Source organism: Manis pentadactyla, chromosome 12 (assembly GCF_030020395.1).
Source record: "Manis pentadactyla isolate mManPen7 chromosome 12, mManPen7.hap1, whole genome shotgun sequence".
Taxonomy (NCBI): domain Eukaryota; kingdom Metazoa; phylum Chordata; class Mammalia; order Pholidota; family Manidae; genus Manis; species Manis pentadactyla.
In genome coordinates this window covers 14,514,536-14,536,286 of record NC_080030.1, presented here as the reverse complement: position 1 = coordinate 14,536,286, position 21,751 = coordinate 14,514,536, and the positions used below count along the sequence as shown (strand labels likewise).

The 21,751-nt window shown below is 54.8% G+C and overlaps 2 protein-coding genes across 3 annotated transcripts; both read left to right on the top strand.

Moving 5' to 3' along the window:
* The first annotated feature begins 50 nt into the window (after positions 1–50).
* On the top strand, positions 51–6,466 carry MRPL4 (mitochondrial ribosomal protein L4). 2 transcript variants are annotated; one of them, XM_036903363.2, is made up of 9 exons: positions 62–330; positions 416–482; positions 568–718; positions 2,273–2,324; positions 3,415–3,532; positions 4,395–4,501; positions 4,597–4,706; positions 4,783–4,859; positions 5,619–6,466. In XM_036903363.2, the coding sequence occupies exons 1-9, from the start codon at positions 274–276 to the stop codon at positions 5,762–5,764; spliced, it is 885 nt and encodes a 294-aa protein (XP_036759258.2). In that variant the 5' UTR covers positions 62–273; the 3' UTR covers positions 5,765–6,466. The 2 variants fall into 2 exon arrangements, with proteins under 2 accessions (XP_036759263.1, XP_036759258.2); XM_036903368.2 differs by lacking the exons at positions 2,273–2,324; positions 4,395–4,501 and having other exon boundaries at positions 51–330.
* Positions 6,467–13,213: 6,747 nt separating this feature from the next.
* ICAM1 (intercellular adhesion molecule 1) lies at positions 13,214–21,750 on the top strand. The gene is made up of 7 exons (XM_036903329.2): positions 13,214–13,408; positions 14,897–15,160; positions 18,506–18,811; positions 19,140–19,427; positions 19,506–19,760; positions 19,944–20,192; positions 20,315–21,750. Exons 1-7 carry the CDS (start codon positions 13,342–13,344, stop codon positions 20,485–20,487), a joined length of 1,602 nt encoding a protein of 533 aa, XP_036759224.1. The 5' UTR covers positions 13,214–13,341; the 3' UTR covers positions 20,488–21,750.
* The last annotated feature ends 1 nt before the right edge of the window (position 21,751 follows it).

The window sequence follows — 21,751 nt, the reverse complement described above, 5'->3', positions numbered from 1 at the left end:
GGAGGGGGCGGGGCTTCTTGCTGTGGGTTTGCGTTGTGGAGTTGTCGCGCCGGGCCCTTTAGGCCAAGCGTGAAAACTGTGGTCTGGCCGGGTAGTGTTGGGGCGGAGGTGGGGGCACACTGGGCCCGGCCCCAACACCCTCGCTCTTGCATGCCCCGCTTTCCAACATCGAATCTAAGCGGGGCGGGCGGTGTCGCGAGCGTGATGTCATCGCGAGGCGTCGCGCGCGTCTGGAGGGAGCTCTGACCTCTCGGCGTGGGAAGCTGCGCGGAGATGCTGCAGCTAGTTCGGGCAGGGGCGCGGGGCTGGCTGCGGCGGCCCGGCTGTCGGGTGAGGCCGGGGTCTGGGGGCGGAGTCGGAGGACAAAGGCCGGAGGGACCGGGGGTTGTCTCTTACTCCCGCCCACCGTTTACAGAGCCTGAACGCACTGGCGGAAGAGGCCGTGCAGCCGGCGGAGAAGCCAGAGCCGGTGGCGAGCGCGGGTGAGGTTGCCGGGGTCGCCCAGGAGAGCCGGCGACAAGGAATTCTGACCCTTGGCCCTGACCCTTGACCTCCCAATCGCTTTAGTTCCCCAGGCGCCTGTGCTGCGCAGGTGCGAGCTCCCGGTATCTCCCCACCGGCGTCCGGTACAAGCCTGGATAGAGTCCCTGCGGGGCTACGAGCAAGAGCGCGTGGGTCTAGCTGAGCTGCACCCCGAAGTTTTCTCTACAGCGCCCAGGTGAGAGGAAGCTGAAAAGAGGAACTGGGTGGCCGAGGAACGGAGGGATGGGTGGTAGGAATCAGGATGATCTGGGCTCCAGCCTCAGTTTCTCCACCTGTCAAAAGAGGATGATGGTCTTTGCGGAGTTCTGTGAGGTTGAGAGCTCAGAGGTAACATCCTGTAGGTGTTAAGCACGCAGAACTGTGGAGCCAGAGTAGCTGGATTCAAATCCTGCCTTCCTCCATTTGCCCTACGGTGTCTCCATTCTTGTCAAAACTCAAGAGATTAAATGAGTTAATTCTGGCACATAAGAAGTTCTATAGAAATGTTGATTATCGTTACTGTTAATGGTTTTTGCAAAAATGACCACCAACAATGAAGTCCTTACTATATGCCTGGCACAGCCTATTTGCCTTTGAGTTAACTAGATCCTCATAGCAACCCTAGGAAGGGGTTCTGCTATCCTTACTTTGTGTATAAGGAAACTGAGCACAGACAGCTTAAGAAATTTTCCCAAGGTCACACAGCTTGTAAGCTTTAGAGCCAGGATCTCAAACTTCTGTGGGCTAACTCCCAGGACCAGGTTATCACTTGCCAACTGTGTATAGCACTTTGATACTTAGTTTATCACTATTACTATTATTTGTACGGTTTTCCCCCTGCCTTTGCAGAGTCCCAGTCTAGTAGAGGGTGCCAAAAAAAGTTCCAAACACAGTGTATTTTGTTTATTCTGTAAATACTTACAAGGCACTGTCATGTGCCAGGTTCCATTCGAGGTGTTGGGCATACAGCATTGAGGTCACTGATGTTGCAGGAGTCAGCAAACTCTATAAAGGGCCAGGAAGAAAGTATTTTAGGCTTTGCAGGCTACAACATCTCCATGGCAATTACTCGCGTCTGCCCGTGTAGTGCAAAAGCAGCCACAGACAATTTGTAAGTGAATGAGCATGGCTGTGTTCCAGTAAAACATGTTTACAAAAACAGGCAGCTGGCCAGATTTGGCCTGCTAGACAGCTTGCCAACGCCTGGCAGCCATGTCCAGTGCATAATGTGAGCCACATGTGTTCATTTACACTTTTCTCTAAGCCACGTTTTTTTTTTTTAAGTAGAAAGAAACAAGTGAGATTGATTTCAGTAGTATATTTTATTTAACCTGATGTATCTGAAATGCTGTGACTTTAACATGTGGCCAGTGTCTGCTGTAGGGGACAGCACAGGGATAGGGAGGTAAAACCAGGAGGACGTTTGCAACCAGCGAGTTGTAATGCTAGGGAAGAAGTAAGGTACTGTGAGAAGGAGGAAGGGGCCTCTCTCTCAGATATTTGGCCTGAGACCTGCAGGCTGAGAAGGAACAAGCGAGGGGAATAGCGAGCACAAAGGTATGGAGGCTGGAGCCTGTTTCACAGAATGGAAATGGAATGGCGCTGGAGGTGGTATGAGATGGGGTCAGAGAAGGGCAGAGGCAGGGCACACAGGGCCCTGGAAGTGGATGGAAGGAGCACGACTTTTCATCTTTTGGAGTGTGGAGAGCTTAAGTGGATGTGGGCCTCATGTTGCCTTCTTCCTCCACAGGCTGGATATCCTGCACCAGGTTGCCATCTGGCAGAAGAACTTCAAGAGAATTGTGAGTGCCCCAGGGGGATGAGGTGGGAGTACAGAGGCTGAGCAAGCCCCTCAGTGTGTCTTCTCCAGATGGCTGGGCGCATTCTCCTGAACCGTTGGCTAACGAGTCACTTGCCAGGCGTTTCTTGAACAACCACCCTGCACTGGGTATTGTGCCAGCAGACAAGATTCCTGCCCTTACCAAGTTCACCATCTAGTTGGAGAAGTGAACGTGAATCAAGTAGTCACTCATGGAGATGTATAATTAGGGAAGTTGTCCCAGAGAAAGAGGCATTTAACCACAGGTGTGCAATAGGAACTAATTAGGTAAAGGGGGCAGAGGGCCTGCGGTAGAGGTGGTGAGAACAGCACATGCAGAGGACTGGGGCAGGGACCAGGAGGAGCCCAGTGTGGCCATAGAGGTCAGCAGTGGTGAGGAGTTTGGATTTTAGGCCAAGAGCATGGAAGAGGCCATTACCGATCAGGGCTTCTCTGCCTTCCCTCTGCCCCCCTCAGAAGTCCATCCAGTTATTTGTATGGTTTGCCCCCTGCCTTTGCGGAGTCCCAGTCTAGTAGAGGGTGCCAAAAAGAGTTACAAACACAATGTATTTTGTTTATTCTGTAAATACTCACAAGGCACCTATCATGTGCCAGGTTCCATTCGAGGTGTTGGGCATACAGCATTGAGGTCACTATCCCTGCTCACATCCTCCCTGGCTCCCCATCACCCGAGGAATGAAGTAGGAGTGAAATCAACCTGCCATCAGAAGCCCCCACCCCCACACCTCTTCCTGATTCTAGCCACGACTCTCCCCACACTAAAATCATTTGAAAAATAGCCCTCACTGCATGCCAGGTAGCACAGCCCCTGCCTTTAAGGCCAGCTTTGGGAGGGGAGGAAGAAATGCTTGATTTATTTCTCCTTCCCTCCCTCCCTCCCTCCCAGAACCCTCCGGCTTGTCCAGCAGAGCCCCCATCTCTGCCCCCCATCGGGCTCCACAGCGGCAGGCCCAGTCTGCCCAGCTCACTGCTGTATTTCTGGGCCTGGCACCTTTGGACCACAGTGCCATCAGCCTCATGCACCTGACCCTCTCCTCACTTTGTGCCCACAGAGCTATGCCAAGACCAAGACTAGGGCCGAGGTGCAGGGTGGTGGCCGGAAGCCCTGGCCGCAGAAAGGTAGTGGGCGTGCGAGACATGGCAGCATCCGCTCCCCGATCTGGCGAGGAGGTAAGTGAGGCAGCGCATGCAGGGGGCTCCGCGTTAATGGAGGTCTCGGTGTCTGTTCACACACACCCATTGAGAAGTCTCGTGAGCCCCATTCCCTCCACCTTGGCAGGGGTGGTAGGCCTCAGGCCCACGCACCTCCCCGCCCCTGTGTGGGTCGGATCTGGGAGCCTCCACTCTAGTCTTGGCCTCTCCCGTCAGACTGTGGCCGCAGCCCCTGTGGCCCTCCCTCCCATCTCACCTCTCCTGGCCCCCACTTCCCACAGCACCCGGAGGGATTTTCCTAAACTTCTCCGTTCCTGTCGTCTTTGTATGAAGTCTGAGCTCTTTACTTGGCATTCCAGGCTGCAGATCCTCTCCCCTTTGTCCCCTCCACACTCTCTCTGACCAGACAGAGCTCACCCAGTCATCTGCCGTTTGCCTGACCAACTCCCATCACCTCTCTGATGTGTTTGGGCCATGCCTCCTCCTAGACCTCCCTTGGGTCCCCCTGCCCGTGCACCCCCCTTGTGCTGCCCCACACAGCCGTGATTACCTCAGCAGTCAAGCCTCTGAATACGAATGGTTTGAGGGCCGGGATCCTGTCCATCTTGTTCCCTGCTGTACTCCCAGGGCCCCACAGGGAGTGGACACATGGGTAGATGGCCATCACGCAGGGTTCAATGGCTGAGGAAACAGGCCCAGTGAGTGAAGTCACCTGTCCCAGGTGATGTCTGATCCAGCCTTCCCTCTCCATCCGTACCAAGGCCCTGCCCTCTTTGCTGGAATTCAATCTGGCTGCTGGCAGCCTGTGCACACAATCACTGGAGCAAATTTCTGACCTCCCAGCCCAGCCCCTCACCTGTGCACACCTCTGTCCCCTCAGGAGGCGTTGCCCACGGCCCCCGGGGCCCCACGAGCTACTACTACATGCTGCCCATGAAAATGCGGGTGCAGGGGCTCAAGGTGGCGCTGACCGTCAAGCTGGCCCAGGTACAGCCCCCATCATGCCTGGCGCTGCCAGGGTCCTTGGGGAGGAGGCTGGGGAGCAATCGGGGGCTCACACCATCCTCCTCCCCACCCCCCAGGACGACCTGCACATCGTGGACTCCCTGGAGCTGCCAACCGCAGACCCCCAGTACCTGACAGAACTGGCCCACTACCGCCGCTGGGGGGACTCCGTGCTCCTCGTGGACCTGTGAGGGTGCAGGGTAGAGCTGGGTGGGGGCCCACCTCCGTCCACCGCAGGACTCACCTCCTGGCCTCCTTTTCAGAGCACATGAGGACATGCCTCAGAATGTTGTGGCCGCCACCTCCAAACTCAAGACCTTCACCCTGGTCCCAGCTGTGGGTGAGCAGAGGGCCCCCAGGTCCCCAGAGAGCACACAGGCCTGTTCACATCCTTCGCCATGCGAGCTCCTGCTCAGGGTGCTCTCCCCTCCTCACTGCATGTCTCCAGACACACGGGGGTCACACAGGCACAAGATCGCCGGCCTTGCAGTGGCTCAGGCCCCAGATACCCTCCGCTCTGTTAGCTCACCCTTCTTTAAACACATCCAGAACCGGCCACTTCTCACCACCTGGCCCCACAGTCTCCTACCAGGGCCAGCACAGTGGCCGTTGTCCTGGGTGCTGCGCCTGCTCTTACGCAGGGTGTTCCCCACCACTGCCACCACTAGCAGCAGGTCCTATCCTTGGCCCCCACTCTGTCCTCCCCGCAGCAGCCACAAGGGGGCACCTGTGAGCGCCTGCATCTGGGCCCCGTCTGCCCACAGGCCCTGCAGGACCTGCCCCTGGCTCACTGACCACAGACACACAGCCGCCTCAGCACATTGTGCTCATTCACCTGCTCTGCTGATGCTCTGTGGGTGGGAGGTGGCAGTGACTGTGGGAGGCTCCGGGTGGCGAGTTGGGAGCTGTGGTCTCTGTCATCCAGGGTCTTGCTGGCAGGGAGTGGCTGAGCTGGTATTTGAACCCAGTCTGCAGGGCTCATGACCCACCCCCAACCACAGTCTCTGTGTAAGGGGGGGTGCTTCCCAAGGAGGGAAAGGGGCTCCAGACACGGGACCGCCTTACCGTCCCTGACTGCACCCGAATGCCCGCTTGCCAGGCCTGAATGTGCACAGCATGCTGAAGCACCAGACACTGGTCCTGACCCTGCAGACCGTGGCCTTCCTGGAGGAGAAGCTGCTCTGGCAAGACTCGCGCTACACTCCCCTCTACCCCTTCCGCCTGCCCTACCGCGACCTCCCCTGAGCCCCCACCCTTGCACCCCAGGGCCCATCGGCCGCCCGCCTTCCTGCACTGTTCATGCCAGTTGCCTGCTGCAAGCCAGGCCAAGCCCTTGGCAGGCTCGGGAGCCTCACAACCACCCCATGAGGGTGGCGCTGCCCAGACTCCCCATCCCAGTAAGAAGCTGAGGCCACACAGTGAACCCAGCAGGCACCACTGCCAGGAAGGGGGTAGCCTGGCAGAGAGCCCACCCAAGGTCCTGCTCCAGTTCTCTCCTTTTCGTTTGTAAGGTGAATTTTATATTTTAATTAAAAAGGAGAAGCAGGACACTAGTTGCCATTTTGTGAATAATTCCAATTGGCAAGTTGGGCTCTTTCCGTGGTGCCAGGCACGTCTCTTTTCAAGGGGAGGCCTTGGTGCTGTTTTTAGAAGAGGCCCAGACTCACCTTTTGTGGGCAAGTCAGACCCTGGGCACATGCAGAGGAATGCCTGTGTATGCCACCGTCTCTGGGGCCTCACTCCTGGGCCTCCCTGCTCCCGGGCATTCACCCCCTGGGCGGGATTTGTGGTCCTGTTGGTTGTGGTCCTTTGGTCCAGGAATGCGGGCTTGATTCCACAAGTAGGTATGAGGTGCAAAACTGTGCTCGTCATGGTAATCACCCCTAAGTACAGAGTCAGGATCCACGTGGCCAATAAGTGAGCAAATAAACGCATTCTTAAAAAACACCCAACCACTATCCTGATTCTTATGTCAGCCAATGTCATTTTCTCCCCACGTTAATGTTTGTTAACAGTTGTCACACAGACTGTGCAACAGTGTGGTCAGTTTCCTTGGTCAGCCAGAGCCATTGCCCCACTGACCCCCCCATCAGCGGGGCTGCCCCTCACTGGAAACGTGTGGAATGCCTCTCTGGGGGGTGCCTTCAGAGCTTGCAACATATTCTTTAGAAATCCTCGGTGAACAGAAACTTCAATCCTTAAGGCACCAGATTTGACTAAAAAAAGCCCGGCCACTTGGAGCCAGTAAGGAGGGGTGAAGTGGCAGGTGGGAAATGCTGCTTGGGCTGAAGCCAAGCCATTGTCTGCCTCTCCCTGCACCTCTCACCAGCCCCTTGGGGACACCGAGGCCTAGAGGACCACCCCCCTGGTGTCCTGACAGCACCTGGACTAGTCTACACAGTTGTAACTAGGAGGAATAGGACTCAGCGGTCCACATCAGAGCTGTCAGGAAACAGTGGGGCCGACCCCTGCTCTTGCAGATTTTCAAAAGAAATGCACCCAGAAAAATCTGATGTCCAGAGTATGCTTTCAAATAATCGGGGCTGGGTGGGGGTAGCGTGTGTGCCGTCTGCTAGAGCTGCCTGAACTGCCACAGGCTGGGTGGTTTAGCTCCAGAAATGCTTGGTTCTAGAAGCCAGAAATCGAAGATCAAGGTGGCAGGGCCGGTCCTCCTGAGGCTGAGGAAGGTCTGTCCCAGGCCTCTCCCCAGACTCCCAGTGGCTTGCTGGCAGCCCTCGGCCTTCCTGGGCTTACACGCAGATCACCCTCATCTCTGCCTCCACCTTCATGGGGTATCTGTGTGTCCAAATTCCCTCTTTTTATAAAGATGCCAGTCATGTCGGGTCAGGGCCACCTTAATGACCTCACCCTATCTTGACCCTATGTCCAAATTGGGTCACATTTGCAGGTACCAGGGGTTAGGAAGCCAGCACCTGTGCTTTCATCAGATCCACCCTCTGCTGTTGTCCTGGTTAAATTCTCTCAAATAAAAAGCCTTTTTCAAAAAAGAGATGAGCGAAGACATTTCTTCAGCGGAGCCGTGGCTACCTGTAAGTCCCCATCCAGCATCTTGGGACATGGGAGCCCAGAGAGGGAGGGGACTTCACAGCCTTTCAAAAGTGTCCCTGAAGGCAGGCCACCCAGGACTCAAGCCGGCTCTGGTTTAAGAGAGCTAGAGTGAGCCGAGAGGGCTCAGATCTGACTCCCAGGACACCCAGAGGGTGAGAGGCAGGCAGCTGGGATGGTGCATCCAGGGTGTGTGCTTCTTGGTAGTTGGCTTGGAGGCCCACCGGGTGGGGGGGCTCCCCTCAGCCGCAGCCCAGATCAAAGATGCCCCAACCCCAACAAAGGGGTCTCTAGGAAAGAGCTTCCAAGCCCCAGAACACACACCAGATTCACAGGGGTGCCACTTTAACACACTGCTAGGTCATCAAAGAGGGTAAAGCCACCAGCCAAGGAGGACCTGCCCTGGGCCCTCCTACCTGCACCTGTGCGGGGCGAACCCAACGGGCTGATGAGAGGGGGCGGGGTGGGGGCAGCCAGGAGGAAGGTCAGCAGCAGAGCCACCAGGCCCCTTCCCACGGAAGCCTCCAGCCTGGGGAGGCGCCCATCCAACAGCAATTCAGGTTCAGAGATTTGAATGTGGCACGGGCCTGGGCCTGAGCCGTGGGCAGGAATCCTCAGCCAGAGGCAGGGCAAGACTCCGCCACAGAACAAAGGGGTGAAGAAAGAAGCAAAGTTGTGTTTTGACCCACGTCCAAACGTCAGGATGTTTGGTTTCCACCCTAGAGCTGCTAGGGGGGAACAAAGATGCCCACATAATAAACAAGATGTGTGGGGACACAGAGGAGGAAGCATGTATTTCTGCTTAGGAAATTTGAGGAGGGATTCTCAGCGCCGAGTCAAAAAGAAAGCTAATTACCGCTATCTGTTTTTGCTCCGTGTTCGGCTCTGCCCCGCGCCGCACACAAATTGTCTTACGGAAAGCTCAGAGCCACCCTTGCAGGGATGTTATCTTCCTCTTCAACAGCTTAGGCCATTAATATGCAACCAGGGCGAGTGACTTGCTCAAGGTTACAGCTAGTAGCAGCGCCCCGACCACATCCCCCTTGGCTCTTGCTGCCTGGTGCACAGCCCTAGCTGCCTATGCTGCAGGACTGTGCCAGGCTCGTCAACTGGACAGGACGGATGGGGAACCATTAAGATGGCAATAGTAAAAACAATAATGTTTAAAAAGCAGAGAATCAGTGTTGGCAAGGACGTGGAGACATTGCAACTCTGGTGGGAATGTAAAAATGGTGCAACTGCTGTGGAAAGCAGTCTGATAGTTCCTCAAAACGTTGAGCAGAGAGTTATCCTATGATCCAGCCATTCCACTCCCAAGTATGTACCCAAAAGAACTGAAAACCTGTTCATACAAACACTTGTACACAAATACTCAGACCAGCATGATTCACAATAGCCAAAAGGTAGACACAACCCAAGTGTCCACTGACGTTTGAATGGATAAACAAGATAGGGTCCACCTGTACAACGGACTATTGCTCAGCCATAAAAAGAGATAAAGTGTACCCAAAAGAAGACAGGGACTCAAACAGATACTCATATGGTCCCTGCAGCATAATTCACGATAACCAAAACAAAGGAAGCGACCTACGTGTCCATCAACAGGTGAGTGGATAAACAAGATGAGACATATCCTTACAATGGAATGGTATTCAGCCTTAAGAAGAAAATAAGTACTGTGCACGTTGCAAGATAGAGCAACCCTCTAAACATTATGTTACAGCAAGAAGCTCAATACAAAAGGCCGCAGAGTGTATGAGTCCATTTATATGAAATGTCCAGAATATGCAAATCCATAGAAGAAGAAAGCAGATAAGTGGTTGCCAGGGGCTGGGGGAGGGAGGATTGGGAGGTACCAGTAAAAGGCAAAGGTGGGAATTTTATGTGAATTTCTGTTTATTAAATACATGCATGTTGCTGGGAATGTAAATTGGTGCAGCCACTGTGAAAAACAGTACAGAGGTTCCTCAAAAAAAATTAGAAACAGAACTAGAAAATAGAACCAGCAATCCCACTTCTGGGTATTTAGCCAGAGGAAATGACACCTGCATCTCCACTGTGGCATTATTAGCAATAGCCTCTAAGACACTGACACAAGCTAAATGTCCATTGGTGATGAGTGGATAAAGAAAGTGTGGTCCATATATATAATGGAATATTAGCCATAAAAAAGAAAAAATCCTGCCGTTTCCAACAACGTGGATGGGCCTTGAAGGCATTATGCCAAGTGAAATACATCAGATGGAGAAAAACAAATACTGTGTGATCTCACTTTTATGTGGAATCTGAAAATACAACAAGTGAACTTATAGATAGAGAACAGTTTGCTGGTTGCCAGAGGTGTGGCGAGGGGGGTGGAGAAACCGGTGAAAGTGTCAAAAGTTGCAAACTTCAGCTCTGGGATTATAATGTTCAACCTAGGAACTAAAAAAAACTATAAATGTGAAGTATTGGGGAAATGACATTCCTGACACAGCCAGCGCCCAAAGAGGGACAGAGCTTGCATTTAAACCCCAGTCTGTTCAGAACTTGTGTTCCTAACCCCATTACAACATCATGGATGAAATGCTTTGGGAACCATTCATAAAAGTAGTAGGAAAGGAATTCTGGGCTGGAGGAACAGCATGTGTAGAATGCTCAGAGGTAAGAGAAGTTTATTTATTCAACAAATATGTATTGACCGCCTGCCTATAATGACTAGACATTGATTCAAGGGCTAGGGCTGACAAGGTCCCTGCCCTTCTGGAGCTCACAGAAATGGAGGTGACAATCAAGTAAATCAGAACTCCACACATGAATGGAGTTGCAGTCATGGAACCATTAGGGCAAATGACTAGGGTGTGGTCCTGGATGGAAGGGGCAGGGGCATTCAGGAAAGCTTTTAGGAGGAGGCTCAGGCCTCAAGAATGGAAAGGCCGGCCATACAGGAATGAGGGGAAGAGCATTCTGGGCTGAGGGATAAGAAGGTGGCCACCACAGAGCTCAGAGTGAGGGCAGAGCAGGCATAATGGCACTGAGTTGGGTACAGATACTTCTGCCCTGGGTCTGCAGCCTCTGGTCTGAAGCGGACCCATTCTTTGGGCTGCCTGTGACTGCCTGGCACCCTGGAGGAAGCCCTGCCCTTCCTGGCAGCAGTTGCAGAGGGCTGGGGAACATCTGTTCCCTTTTCCTTGAGGAAACGCAAAGGGAGTGTAAGACTGAGAGGTGTGTGCTATTTCTGCCGACCTGTCCCCATTGCCATCCCATCCTCACCTCAGAAAATGGCCCTCCATCTTCCCAGGGGCTCAGACCAGGATGGAGGGGTCCTCCTTGACTCTGCCCCATCCCCAGATCCCAGCAAGTCCAGCCAGCCCTGCCTCCATAACGGATGCCAAACATAACCACTTCTCCAGCCTCACTGCCCAGCCCAGGTTCATCATTAGTCACCTGGACTGGAGCCATCACTTTCTTTCCCGTCTTCTGGTTCTCACCTTGTCCTCCCCACGCCCTGACTGTAGTTCCTCACTGTAGTCTCAGGAGGGCTCCTGTAAACACCTGCATTAGGGCATGTCCCCCCTCTGCTCAGAGCCCTTCATGGCTCCCACCTCACTCAGAGGAACAACCCAAGTCCCGTGGGCTGACAAGCGCCTGCCCACTCTGCCCATTTGTCCCTTCCTTCCCCTCCTCCAGACCCTCCGTTCTTCACTACACTCCAGCCCCACTGGCCTGGCTGTTCCTTAAGGCAGTTCCTACCTCAGGGCCTTTGCACATCCAGGATATGCCCCTTCCTGATATTATTATGGCTTCCTCCTCACCTCCCTCTTGCTCCAATGTCACCTACTCAATCTTTCCGAGAACACTCTATTTAAGAGTTCATTAACCCTCATATTCCCTATCGCCTCCCCTGCTTAATTTTTCTCCTTAGCATAAATCACATGCTAACCCTCCATACATTCCATTTTTGTTTCTTGTTTGTCGCCCCTTCACTAAGACCATGTCTGCACGATGGCAGGAATGTTTTTCTTTTCTCTTCATTGTTGTGTCCCCAGCACCTGGAACCATGTCTGGCACACAGCAAGCGCTCAATCAACACTGAGCCCGCACGTCAGGAGGAAAAGAACACTTTCGTGGCTGCAAGGAGGACCTGCGGCCGCGCGGGGGCGCTCGTCGACTGCGCACTTGGGACAAAGATCCAGGAACTCCTTGGGGCGCGCCTGGGAAAAATCGGCCGGAAAATAATCCCCCGGGCCGGATTGTCCCAGACCGTCAAGGCGCTGTTGCAGTCCCCGGTCCCCACAACGCCTCTTTGACCGGACGTTCTGGGTGGAAATGCAGTACCCCCCACCCCTCGAGAAGGAAGATCCCCGTGGAAATTCCTTAGAAACGATCGGGGCGGGGGAAGGGCCGCGTTTCTGGACGGCGGGTAACTAACTCGCAGCCCCACCTCGTGGAGGAAGGGCCCGAGCATCCCCCAGGCTCCCTCCCTTCCCCTTCTGCTGAGCGACCTCCCTGGCCCTTCCGAGGTCTCCATGGCGACGGAACAACAGGAAGCCTTAGGCGATGTGGCTTGGGTCCCCGGGGTCCCCGACCTCCACGTGGCGGATGCCGAGTCTTGGGGTCACACGCGCAGGCCGTGGCCTCGGGGTGGGGGTTCTGAGGGCGGTGTGTAGACACAGCAGCCCCCAACGCCGTACTGTAACTAGCCGAGCAAAAACCCGCATAGACCCTCACTCGTTTAGGACTGACTCCCGGGATTCAAGTTTCGGGAGCCGCGCGCGGGAGGGCAGGGGTTTGGGCACCAACTCCCCCCGAGTCACTTCGGAGCCTGGGAGCTGCCTGTTACCCTGCGCAAGGAGGTATCGAGCACTCCCTCTCCCCTCTCCCGTCAAGGTCTGCTGCCTCAGTTTCCCCGCAGAGCCTGGGAACGGCCTGCGGGGTGAGGGGATTCGGCGTGTCAGGAGCACGTGGCTTCCTTCCTTTTTCTGGAGATTTTAAGACGCCCCCGCGGCCGAGGCCGAAAGGGGAAGCGAGGCCGCGGGGGTGGAAGCGCCCATCGGTGGGAGCATGCGGGTCCCCGGCAGTGATGACGCCGCGCGTCCTCGCCTCAGGGTTCACGGGTGCCGGGAAGTGCCTGGGCTTGCTGCAGCCGCTGCTCAGGACGACTCAGTGTCAGCTAGGTGGGGACTTGCCCCTGGGGGAGGGGCACCCTGATAGAGGCGCCCGGGGAGGATTCCTGGGCCCCATACAAGCGACGACCGTCCACCCGATCGTCTCTGCAGGGGCGGGGACGGGCGCGTCAGACTTGAGTTCAAATCCCCCCTTCACCGCTCGGAGCCTCAGTTTACCCCTCCGTGGAATGGACAGAAGGACAGTCCCTACCGTCCAGGGTAATTGGCAGTATTCAGCAAAGCGCTTAGGGCAGTATAAACGCAGAATCAAAGTTAGCCTGATCCTGGGACCGGACCCCCAGAGCCAGGAGCAGCCCCCGCGCCGCTGCTGCCGGTGCGGCCCCAATTGCTTCAATTCGGAAATTCCAGCTCTCGAGCGACCCGCGAAGCGGGACAACCCACCTCGGACTCCGAACCATCTCATTCCGGAAATGCCGGAGCCCTCGTTCCGGAGGGGAAGGCGCGAGGTTTCCGGGAAAGCAGCACCTCCCCTCGGCGCCCGTGCCGGGCCGCTATAAAAGCCCCTCACTCGCTGGGCGCAGCAGTCCGTGCTGTGCACCTCGGCGCCGCGACGTCTACCCTCTGCGTGTCCGTCCTCTTCGGCCCGCTATGGCTCCCGGCGCCGCCCGTCCCATGCTGCCAGCCCTCCTGGCCCTGCTCTGGGCTCTGCTCCCAGGTGAGTCCGGGGTGGGGGCTTCCGTCGGGCCAGGGGTCGGAGGCCCTGCGCCCGGCTGGCTGGGGATGAGGCCGTTCGTACTTAGGTAGGCAGCTATTTATGGGAAGTTGGGACTAAAGCCACCGTTGAAAGTCACTAGCTACAGGTTCGAATCCAGACCCTCATCACCTCGATGGGTGGCCTTGAGTTATAGGCTGAGCCTCCCCGGAGCCTCAGCGTCTCAGCGGTAAAATGGGGAACATAAGAGTGGCCGGCCGTCTCCCAGTGGTTTGGCCCAGCGCCGCACCTGGTCTCAGGAGGCGATATGGCCTGGTGCCAAACTGAATAGGCTGGGGACCCCCCCACACATGCACATTCTGTTCCTCATGCCCTGGTCCTGGGAAAGTCCAGGGTGGCTTCTGCTCAGGGGAAATCCAGAGCTGACTTGCCCAGGGATCCGAGGCTGACAAGTGGGATGTCCTGGGCACCCTGCCACCAACCCCAGCCTGGAGGGCCAGGGGAAGGGTGACAGCTGGGCTCGAATGGTGGTCAGTGCTGGGCAGCCGGATTGCCACTGTGGTTTCCAGCTCAACAAAAAGCTCTAATCCCCACTCCCATCTGGATTCTGCTGCTTTGTAGCTGAGTAACGTCACCTCCAAAAGCCACGCCATATCCCCCTTTGAAATGGGAATGATACCAGAATCACCCTTGGAGAATTCCCAGAGCTGCTGCTTTCACAGACCTCTACGCCAGCAAGAGTTAGGCCCAAAGCTGAGGGCAGGAATCTTTGCGGGGTGGCCTCAGTCACACATCAGCTAATCATAACTCCCTTCTTACCTGCAGCCACTGGCTACCTGCCCTGGGCTGCAAGTGCTAGGACAGGGGGTGGGGTGGCTATGCTCACCCACCTTACAGATGGGGAAATTGAGGCCCAGAGGGGGGAAGCCACTTGTCCAAGGGAGTAAGGGGCCACCCTGATTGAAACCCCTCCATCGCTGGAGGGCTGGCCCTCTCCTCCTGACCTCTTGGAAGAGAGGACAGTGACTTCAGTGTCCCTCCTCTGCTAAAAACCTCCATGGCTTCCCATCACCCTCAGAAGGAAGAACACAGCCTTGGACTGACCACACTGCCCACATGATCTTTTTGACCTCATTTCTCCCGTTTCCCCTTGCCCACTTTGCTTGGGGCTCCCCACCTCAGGACCTTTGCTCTTGTTCCTACTGCCTGAAACTCATTTCCCTTTTCTCTGGATGGCCAGCCTCTTCTCATCATTCAGACCTGTGCTCGCACATTACCGGGCCATCAAGACACTGTTCCGTCGTCCTTTGTATTTGTCAAAGCTCTTATCAATATCAGTTATTATAACTGTGTTTGCTCATGAATTTTTCTGTCTTCCCACACTGAAGGCAGAGGGTTTTGTCTTGTTCAAGGCTGTGTGCCCAGCGTCACATGGTAATATTGATGAAACCAATTTACAATGCCTGTCCCCTGCTCATTGCTTTATTCCAGGGCCTGGAGGTACCCAAACCTCAGTATACCCCCCAGAAGCTATCATACCCCGAGGAGGCTCCATGAGCGTGAACTGTAGCACTTCCTGTGACAGCTACACTCTCTTTGGCCTGGAGACTCAGTTAAATAAGTTGGAAGTGAACCATGGAGACAACTGGAAAGCCTATGAATTGAGTGACGTTCAAGAAAACAGCTCTCCAATATGCTTTACAAACTGTGTCACTGGTGGCCAGAGTACAGCTTCAGTATCCGTCACTGTCTTCTGTGAGTGGTTGGGCCCAGAGGCTGGATCAGGGAAGCTGCCTGGGGGAGGAGGCCAGTGGGGGTCCCTAGCAGGCTGGGACAGCCTTTGTTGCTTGGTGGTGGGACCAGGGAGGGTCTCACTGGAGGCCAGATGGGCCCAGCTCCAGAGAAACCCCATCGTCATTTGAAGCCCTTCCTTGAACTTCCCTGGGTACATTTAGAGTGTCAACAGGGATTCAGTGCATTTGAAAATGCTGACCCTCTAGGCCACTTTAAGCACAGGACAAGGCCCTAAATGTGACTCTTTAAAAGAAGGTGCAAATTGAAATTAGCCCTGAGAGGGCACTTTGCACATATTGGCCACAGTCAGAAGAATTGATAACAGCTGTTGCTGGCAGGGTGCCAGGAAGCAGGCCATCCTGGAACATTGGTGACAATGTGGGAGTGAAAAGCATACCCCCAGGTGGGGAGGTGGGTGTTAGTTCTCCAGTGACAGTGCATGTGTCCTTTGACACAGACATCACACCCTGGGAGTCGGGCTTACGTGTATCCCTGTTCACCGGGGGCGGGGTTACTCACTGTGGCTTTATTTGGAAGGGCGAAAGTTGCAAACCACGCAAATGTAGGGGGCTGGGGAGATCCACTGTGGTTTGACCACGTGATGAAATAGCGTGCAACTGTGTAAAATTATGAGGCAGCTTCTTGTGTCCTGCAAGAGGATGACCTCCACGGTGTATCGTCAAGTGCAAAAGAAGTATGCCCAGAATGAGCGGTATACCATCCCTGGTGTTAGGGGGCAGCAGGGATGGGGTAAAGGTGTGGGGCAAGTTTTCTCGTGTCCCTTTCTTTTCCTTTGGGCATTTTGAACCATAAGGATAAGCTCCTATTGTCCTAGGCAATAAGTAAATAAATAAGAATCAGATTAAAACAGAACAAAGAAACAAAGAAAGAGAACTGGTCAACTGGCCTGGATTTAGACAGCCTGGGGTTCCAGTCCCAGCAGGATCCTTACTACCTGGGGGCCCTGGGGTACATGGCTTCTGGATTTGCTCACTTGTGAGCTCCTCAGATGGACGCAGTGATGCAATCAGGCATCGAGGACATTCTGTCTTCACAGGGCCTGCCTGGCAAAGGAAGCCTTTGGGCACATACCAGCTTTGCTTCTAATTTAGAGATGTTTGAGCAGATGCTGGCCAGGTGAGGGAAGTCCCCAAACATTTCCAATGGCCTCTGAAAACCCCGGGGAAACCTCCTTGAAGGACCATCTGTATCTGGGCCTGAGAATTGAAAGCCCAACTCTCCAGGTTTGAGTCTTGGCTCTGCCACATCTGTCCCTCTGTGACTTTGGCTATTGTACTTTGTCTTAGTTTCTTGCTCTGTGAAATGGAGCAGATGACTGGCACACAGTAGCAGGGTGGGTCACCTAGGAGAGACTCTACTTTGGACCTACCCTGTCCCCAGTGTAAAAATGAGGAAGCATCCCTGGGTGGCTGAGCTTTCTCTAGAAAGATTAGAGTTGTAATTCCTGCAGAAGGCGACTCAACTGGGCCTTGAAGGGTGCACAGGAGCTGGTAGACAGGTACTCTGTCTACCTGGCTAGAGGGAGCAGCCTAGGCATGCTGAAGGGGCAGGTGGGGGCAGGAGGAACTTAACATCAACAGATTGGTAGGGCTGGAGCTGTGCCTGGCAGGGCCTCAAATGCCAGGATGAGGAGCTGGGACCATCTCCTCTGGGTGATAGAGGGTATGTGAGCAGAAGGGATTGACAGCAGAAGGCTGGCATTATGGGAAGCCAGAGAGCATTTGGCTGTGGGCCTTGTCCAAGCCACACATATGTAGGCAATGGCTGAGTGCAGGAAGGGAGCGGTAGACAAATATTTGAAAGAGTAGAGTGACTAGGGCTTGGTAAGGGACTGAAGCTGATTGGTCAAGGAGAGAGGCAGGACAGCCCCCCTCTGGCCTCCAGGGCCAGGAGCTGGGCTCAGAGTGAGTTCCCTTTTGAGGGCTGAGGTTTTGAGGGGACGGGGGTCTAATGTTCTGCAAGTTGCTGTTTGCAGCACGTGGTTAGAGGTAAGAGCTGGAGGTCTGAAAGTTTTCTTGGACCCCTGCTTTTTTTTTAATCTCAATCTTTCTTGAGATACCATTTACATACCATAAAAGTCACACCTTTCACATGTACAATTCAATGAATTTTAGTGTTTGTATAGAGCTGTACAAACATCATGATCTAATTTTGGAACAGTTCCTCACCTAAAAAGAAACCTCATGCCTACTTGCAGTCACTCCCTCAGTCTTTTACACAGATTAATGATCCGTGTAAATCCATCCTGCTTCACAGCCCCATTTTACAGCTAAGAACACTGAGGCCTGGTTTCTGTAGCTCCAAGGGCTAGGACTGTTCCAGAGGGAAAAATCTCTTCTCTACACCCCATAGCAAAGAAGCAGCAAAGCTGGGAGTCAGACCCAGGTCTTGGACAATTTTGACAACCTTGCCCAGTGACATTTCCAGGTCTTTTGAGAAGGGAATAGTGAGTGACCTCAAGACACCCTCTCTGGTGAGCCTGGTGGGAGGGTGAGGGGACTCTCTGAGCTATGTCCCAGGTCATTGGGCTCTGCTATCAATTTTCACTAGCAATTCAGGCTTGGACTTCTGTTATCTCGTGAGGAATAGAGACCCTCCCTGGCCTTCAAAAACCAAGCCTGTGTTGGGGATATTCACAGTTTCGTTTTGAGCCTCTATGTGCTGTTCTTATGTTTTTAACATTTCAGGGGATCACATGGCACATTCAGGAACTGTTTTTCCCTTACAGGCCAACTCCCAAAAGGCCTCAAATCAGTGTGGGTGGTGCAACTTTATCCTTTCCATAAATGTAGAGACCTCAACACAACAGGGGCAAAGCAGGCAGAAACTCATGTCCCCATGAGCTGACATTCCATGAAGGGAAATAGCAGAGAAGTGTGTTAACTGAGCAGATATGGTCTTGCATGTCAGAGGGTGAGGGATGTTATGGAGAAAAATATGACTAAGAAGAGAAGGGAGAGCAAGGATCCTTTGGAAACCATCTCAACGGAACTAAACCTCTTAAATTCACTGTATTTGTTTGGTGGGACTCCTGGTGATAGACTCAGTTCCTTTTCTGCTTCTCATTTCACTCTTGGGTGCTACAGAAGAAAAGAATTGTTTCACCCTCGTCTAGGTCACTTGGGGACTTACCACCGGTTTATCCTGAAGCTCTTAACATTCCCCTCCGGCTTAGGTGGTTTTCAGTGCGTTTGGGGAGGCTCCCGGGCAGGTGCAGCCAGCGCCCCAGCGCCCCTTGCAGGCGGGCAGCCCGTCCAGCTCATGCCACACTCCCTCCACCCGCAGGGGTCCCGGAGCGTGTGGAGCTGGCCCCCCTGCCCGAGTGGCAGCTGGTGGATGAGAACTTCACCCTGCGCTGCCGGGTGGAGGGCGGGGCGCCCCGGACGAACCTCATGGTGGTGCTGCTCCGCGGGGAGGAGGAGCTGAGCCGGCAGCCAGCGGTGGGGGAGCCCGCCGAGATCACGGTCACGGTGCGGGCGGGCAGAGACGACCACGGCGCCAGTTTCTCGTGCCGCACGGAACTGGACCTGCGACCCCGAGGGTTGGAACTGTTTGTGAAGAACTCGACCACCAGGCAGCTCCGAACCTTCGGTGAGGCACTGGGGAGCCCGCAGGGAGAGAGGACGGGCTCAGGGGCTGCCCCCACTTGAGGTGCGGGGTTCCTTGGAAGCAGGGGCACTGGCCGTGGGGGTGTTGAGCAGGTGGTGACCAAGATTGCAGAGGCTTCTGGGAAAAGCATGTTCTTGGCCCCTGGGATGGGGATGCTCTGGTCTCAGGATCTGAGAAGCCTGTGACCCGCGCGGGGAAGGGGTGACCCAGGCGGAAGAGTATTTGCCAGGTGGGGCAATGAAAATGTCCCAGAAAAGAGCTTCAGGATGCTCGCGCCTCTCTGTTCACACCGAACCTCTCTTGCCACCAGTCCTGCCAGGGACCGTCCCCGACCTTGCTACCGTCCCGATCATGGAAGTGGGCACAGAGCAGCCCGTGAATTGCACCCTCAGTGGACTGTTCCCAGCCGCCGAGGCCAACGTCCACCTGGCACTGGGGGACCAGAGATTGTATCCCACCGTCATACATAAGGAGGACTTTCTCTCTGCCTCGGCGTTGGTCAAGGCGAACGCGGAGGAGGAGGGCACCCAGCAGCTGACGTGTGTGGTAATGCTGGGAAACCTCAGCCGGAGGACACAGGAGCAAGTGACCATTTACAGTAAGTAGGACAGGGGCGGGGCTTCTGAGGGGTGGGGCCGATTCCGGGGGCGGGGCTCACTGTGTGTCCCGCCCCCAGGCTTCCCGGCCCCCAACCTGACCCTCAGCCAGCCCGAGGTCTCAGAAGGGACTAACGTGATCGTGGAATGCACGGCCCATGGTGGAGCCGAGGTGATGCTGAGTGGGGCCCCATCCGGGCTTCCGGCCCCCAGCGCCCAGTTAGAACTGAACGCCAGCGCGGAGGACAACAGGCGCAGCTTCACCTGCTCTGCTGCCCTGAAGGTGGATGGACAGGTGCTGCGCAAGAACCAGACGCGGGAGCTCCGAGTCCTGTGTGAGTGGGACTGCTGGACAGCGACCCCTAATCTCCAAGACCCAACCCCTAAGATCCCATGGGCTCCTGTCTTCTGAACGCACACCCCTAGCCCTCTCCCCAGATTCTTACGGGTCCTGCAGTCCTAAGATGGGGACAGAGATCCTGGTCTCTGAGCCTGTCCCTCATCTTGTGTTTCTCCAGATGGCCCCCGACTAGATGAGAGAGATTGCCTGGGAAACTGGACGTGGGAGGAAGGCTCCCATCAGACCCTGACCTGCCAGGCCTGGGGGAACCCGACCCCCAAACTGAGATGTCTCAGGAAAGGGGATCAGGCTTTGCTGCCCATTGGGGATCTGAGGCCCGTCAGGCGGGAGGTTGCAGGCACCTACCTGTGTGAGGCTAAGAGCTCCCGTGGTGAGATCACCCGTGAAGTGGTCGTGAATGTGATCTGTGAGTATGCCAGTGTTCTGGGCTGGGTAGGGCAACCCTAATTCTCACCTCGTGACCCCAGCTGGGAACCCCACGAGGGAGCCCAGCTCAACCCTCACTGTCCCCTGTGTTCCCCTCAACAGACCACCAGAATAACATGCTCACCATCGGTCTGGTGACAGCTCTAGTCATCGTAAGTGCTGTGGGCATAGCCCTTTACCTCTATAACCGCCAGCGGAAGATCCGGGAATACAAACTACAGAAGGCCCGGGAGGCGGCTGCCATGAGACTGAAGAGACCAGCCACGCCTCCCTGAGCCTGTCCTAAGACAGGGCTTTGCAGCTCTCTGTGTGGTGGCCGCAATGCCACATTGAACAGTGATGGGCATATTACCATTCACCTACAACCCACCTTTCCAGGATGCCAGGGGACAGGACCGAGGCCTCATTGGGATACAGATAGCATTTGGGGTCATGGCACCCGAACACTTAAGACCCCCAGGCCTCACACCTGACCTGTAGACACAGGACCTAGTGAAGAGGAGGTGGAAGACTCAGGGCGTGACTGTGAGGGATGTCAAAGGCTGACCTGGCCAGAGCAGGTGTGATGGAGACACAGACCTCTGAGTCTGGGACACCCAACTGGGAAATGTTGAAACTCGCCACCTACTGTGTGTGATGAGGCCCTGCTGCCCAAAGAGAGAAATGGCCTCACACAAACACATGTAGCATTGAAACACATCCCCAGATGCCAGCTCCCGAACTACTGTCCCCTGACTGTTCCCAAATCTTGATGGTAACATATTTATTCATTTATTCTTTTAAAAGCTATTTATTGAGTGCCTTTTATGTGGGCAAAAATGAGTAAACATAGGTTTTGCCCTCAGGGAGTTCACATGCAGGGTTGCCAGGTACAGTTGTACTGGCTGTGCACTGTACAGGAGTCCCTGGCAAAAAGATCAAGTGGGGCTGGAATTTCCCATTCCATTGTCCAAGCTGCTTTCCTCCAGAAGGGAACTAGCAATGGTGACATGGTTTAGCTGGTAACATGCCCAGAGATGACCCACAGAGCTCTTAACCCCAGCACTGACACTGACCTCTATTAGACCTCTTTGCCCATATGCATCTCTGCTAGTGCTCACAGTGACACTTGGTGGCATGCCTAACCATGAGTGCCAACTCCTTGCCAGCTAAAACACAGAATCCTGGAAACTATGGCTCACCGTGTGCCCCTGCCTTGTCTTACCTGTTTCCATCTCGGTGCTACCATGCAACAGAACACTCTGGCCGCTCCAAATTCCTGCAGGCAGTGAGGAGGAGAGGCCTGGGAGGACCCCCCTTCCCAGCTCCGGAAGCCTCTCACTTTTTCATCCACCCCAGCCTTGTGTGAGTTGAAGGAAGGTGTCATAGCCAGCTGGAGCCCTTTCTAACCACCATACCACAGCTTTTTCCTCTTATTTCCTCCAACAAGAAAAGGTGGCCAGTTCAAGGCCCACCCCTGAGGCTGTAATCCAGATCTGAGGCTTGGTGTAGGCCCTTTGGAGACTCCAGTGCAAATTAAAGATCCCTATTAAGAAAAAC

Bases quoted from the DNA above. Each gene is read 5' to 3' on its own strand.
- MRPL4 (XM_036903363.2), top strand. From the start codon at position 274: ATGCTGCAGCTAGTTCGGGCAGGGGCGCGGGGCTGGCTGCGGCGGCCC. The intron at 483-567 runs GTGAGGTTGCCG...CAATCGCTTTAG, and splicing joins AGAGCCGGTGGCGAGCGCGG to TTCCCCAGGCGCCTGTGCTG. The intron at 3,533-4,394 runs GTAAGTGAGGCA...CTGTCCCCTCAG, and splicing joins CTCCCCGATCTGGCGAGGAG to GAGGCGTTGCCCACGGCCCC.
- ICAM1 (XM_036903329.2), top strand. From the start codon at position 13,342: ATGGCTCCCGGCGCCGCCCGTCCCATGCTGCCAGCCCTCCTGGCCCTG. The intron at 13,409-14,896 runs GTGAGTCCGGGG...GCTTTATTCCAG, and splicing joins GCTCTGGGCTCTGCTCCCAG to GGCCTGGAGGTACCCAAACC. The intron at 19,428-19,505 runs GTAAGTAGGACA...TCCCGCCCCCAG, and splicing joins GGAGCAAGTGACCATTTACA to GCTTCCCGGCCCCCAACCTG.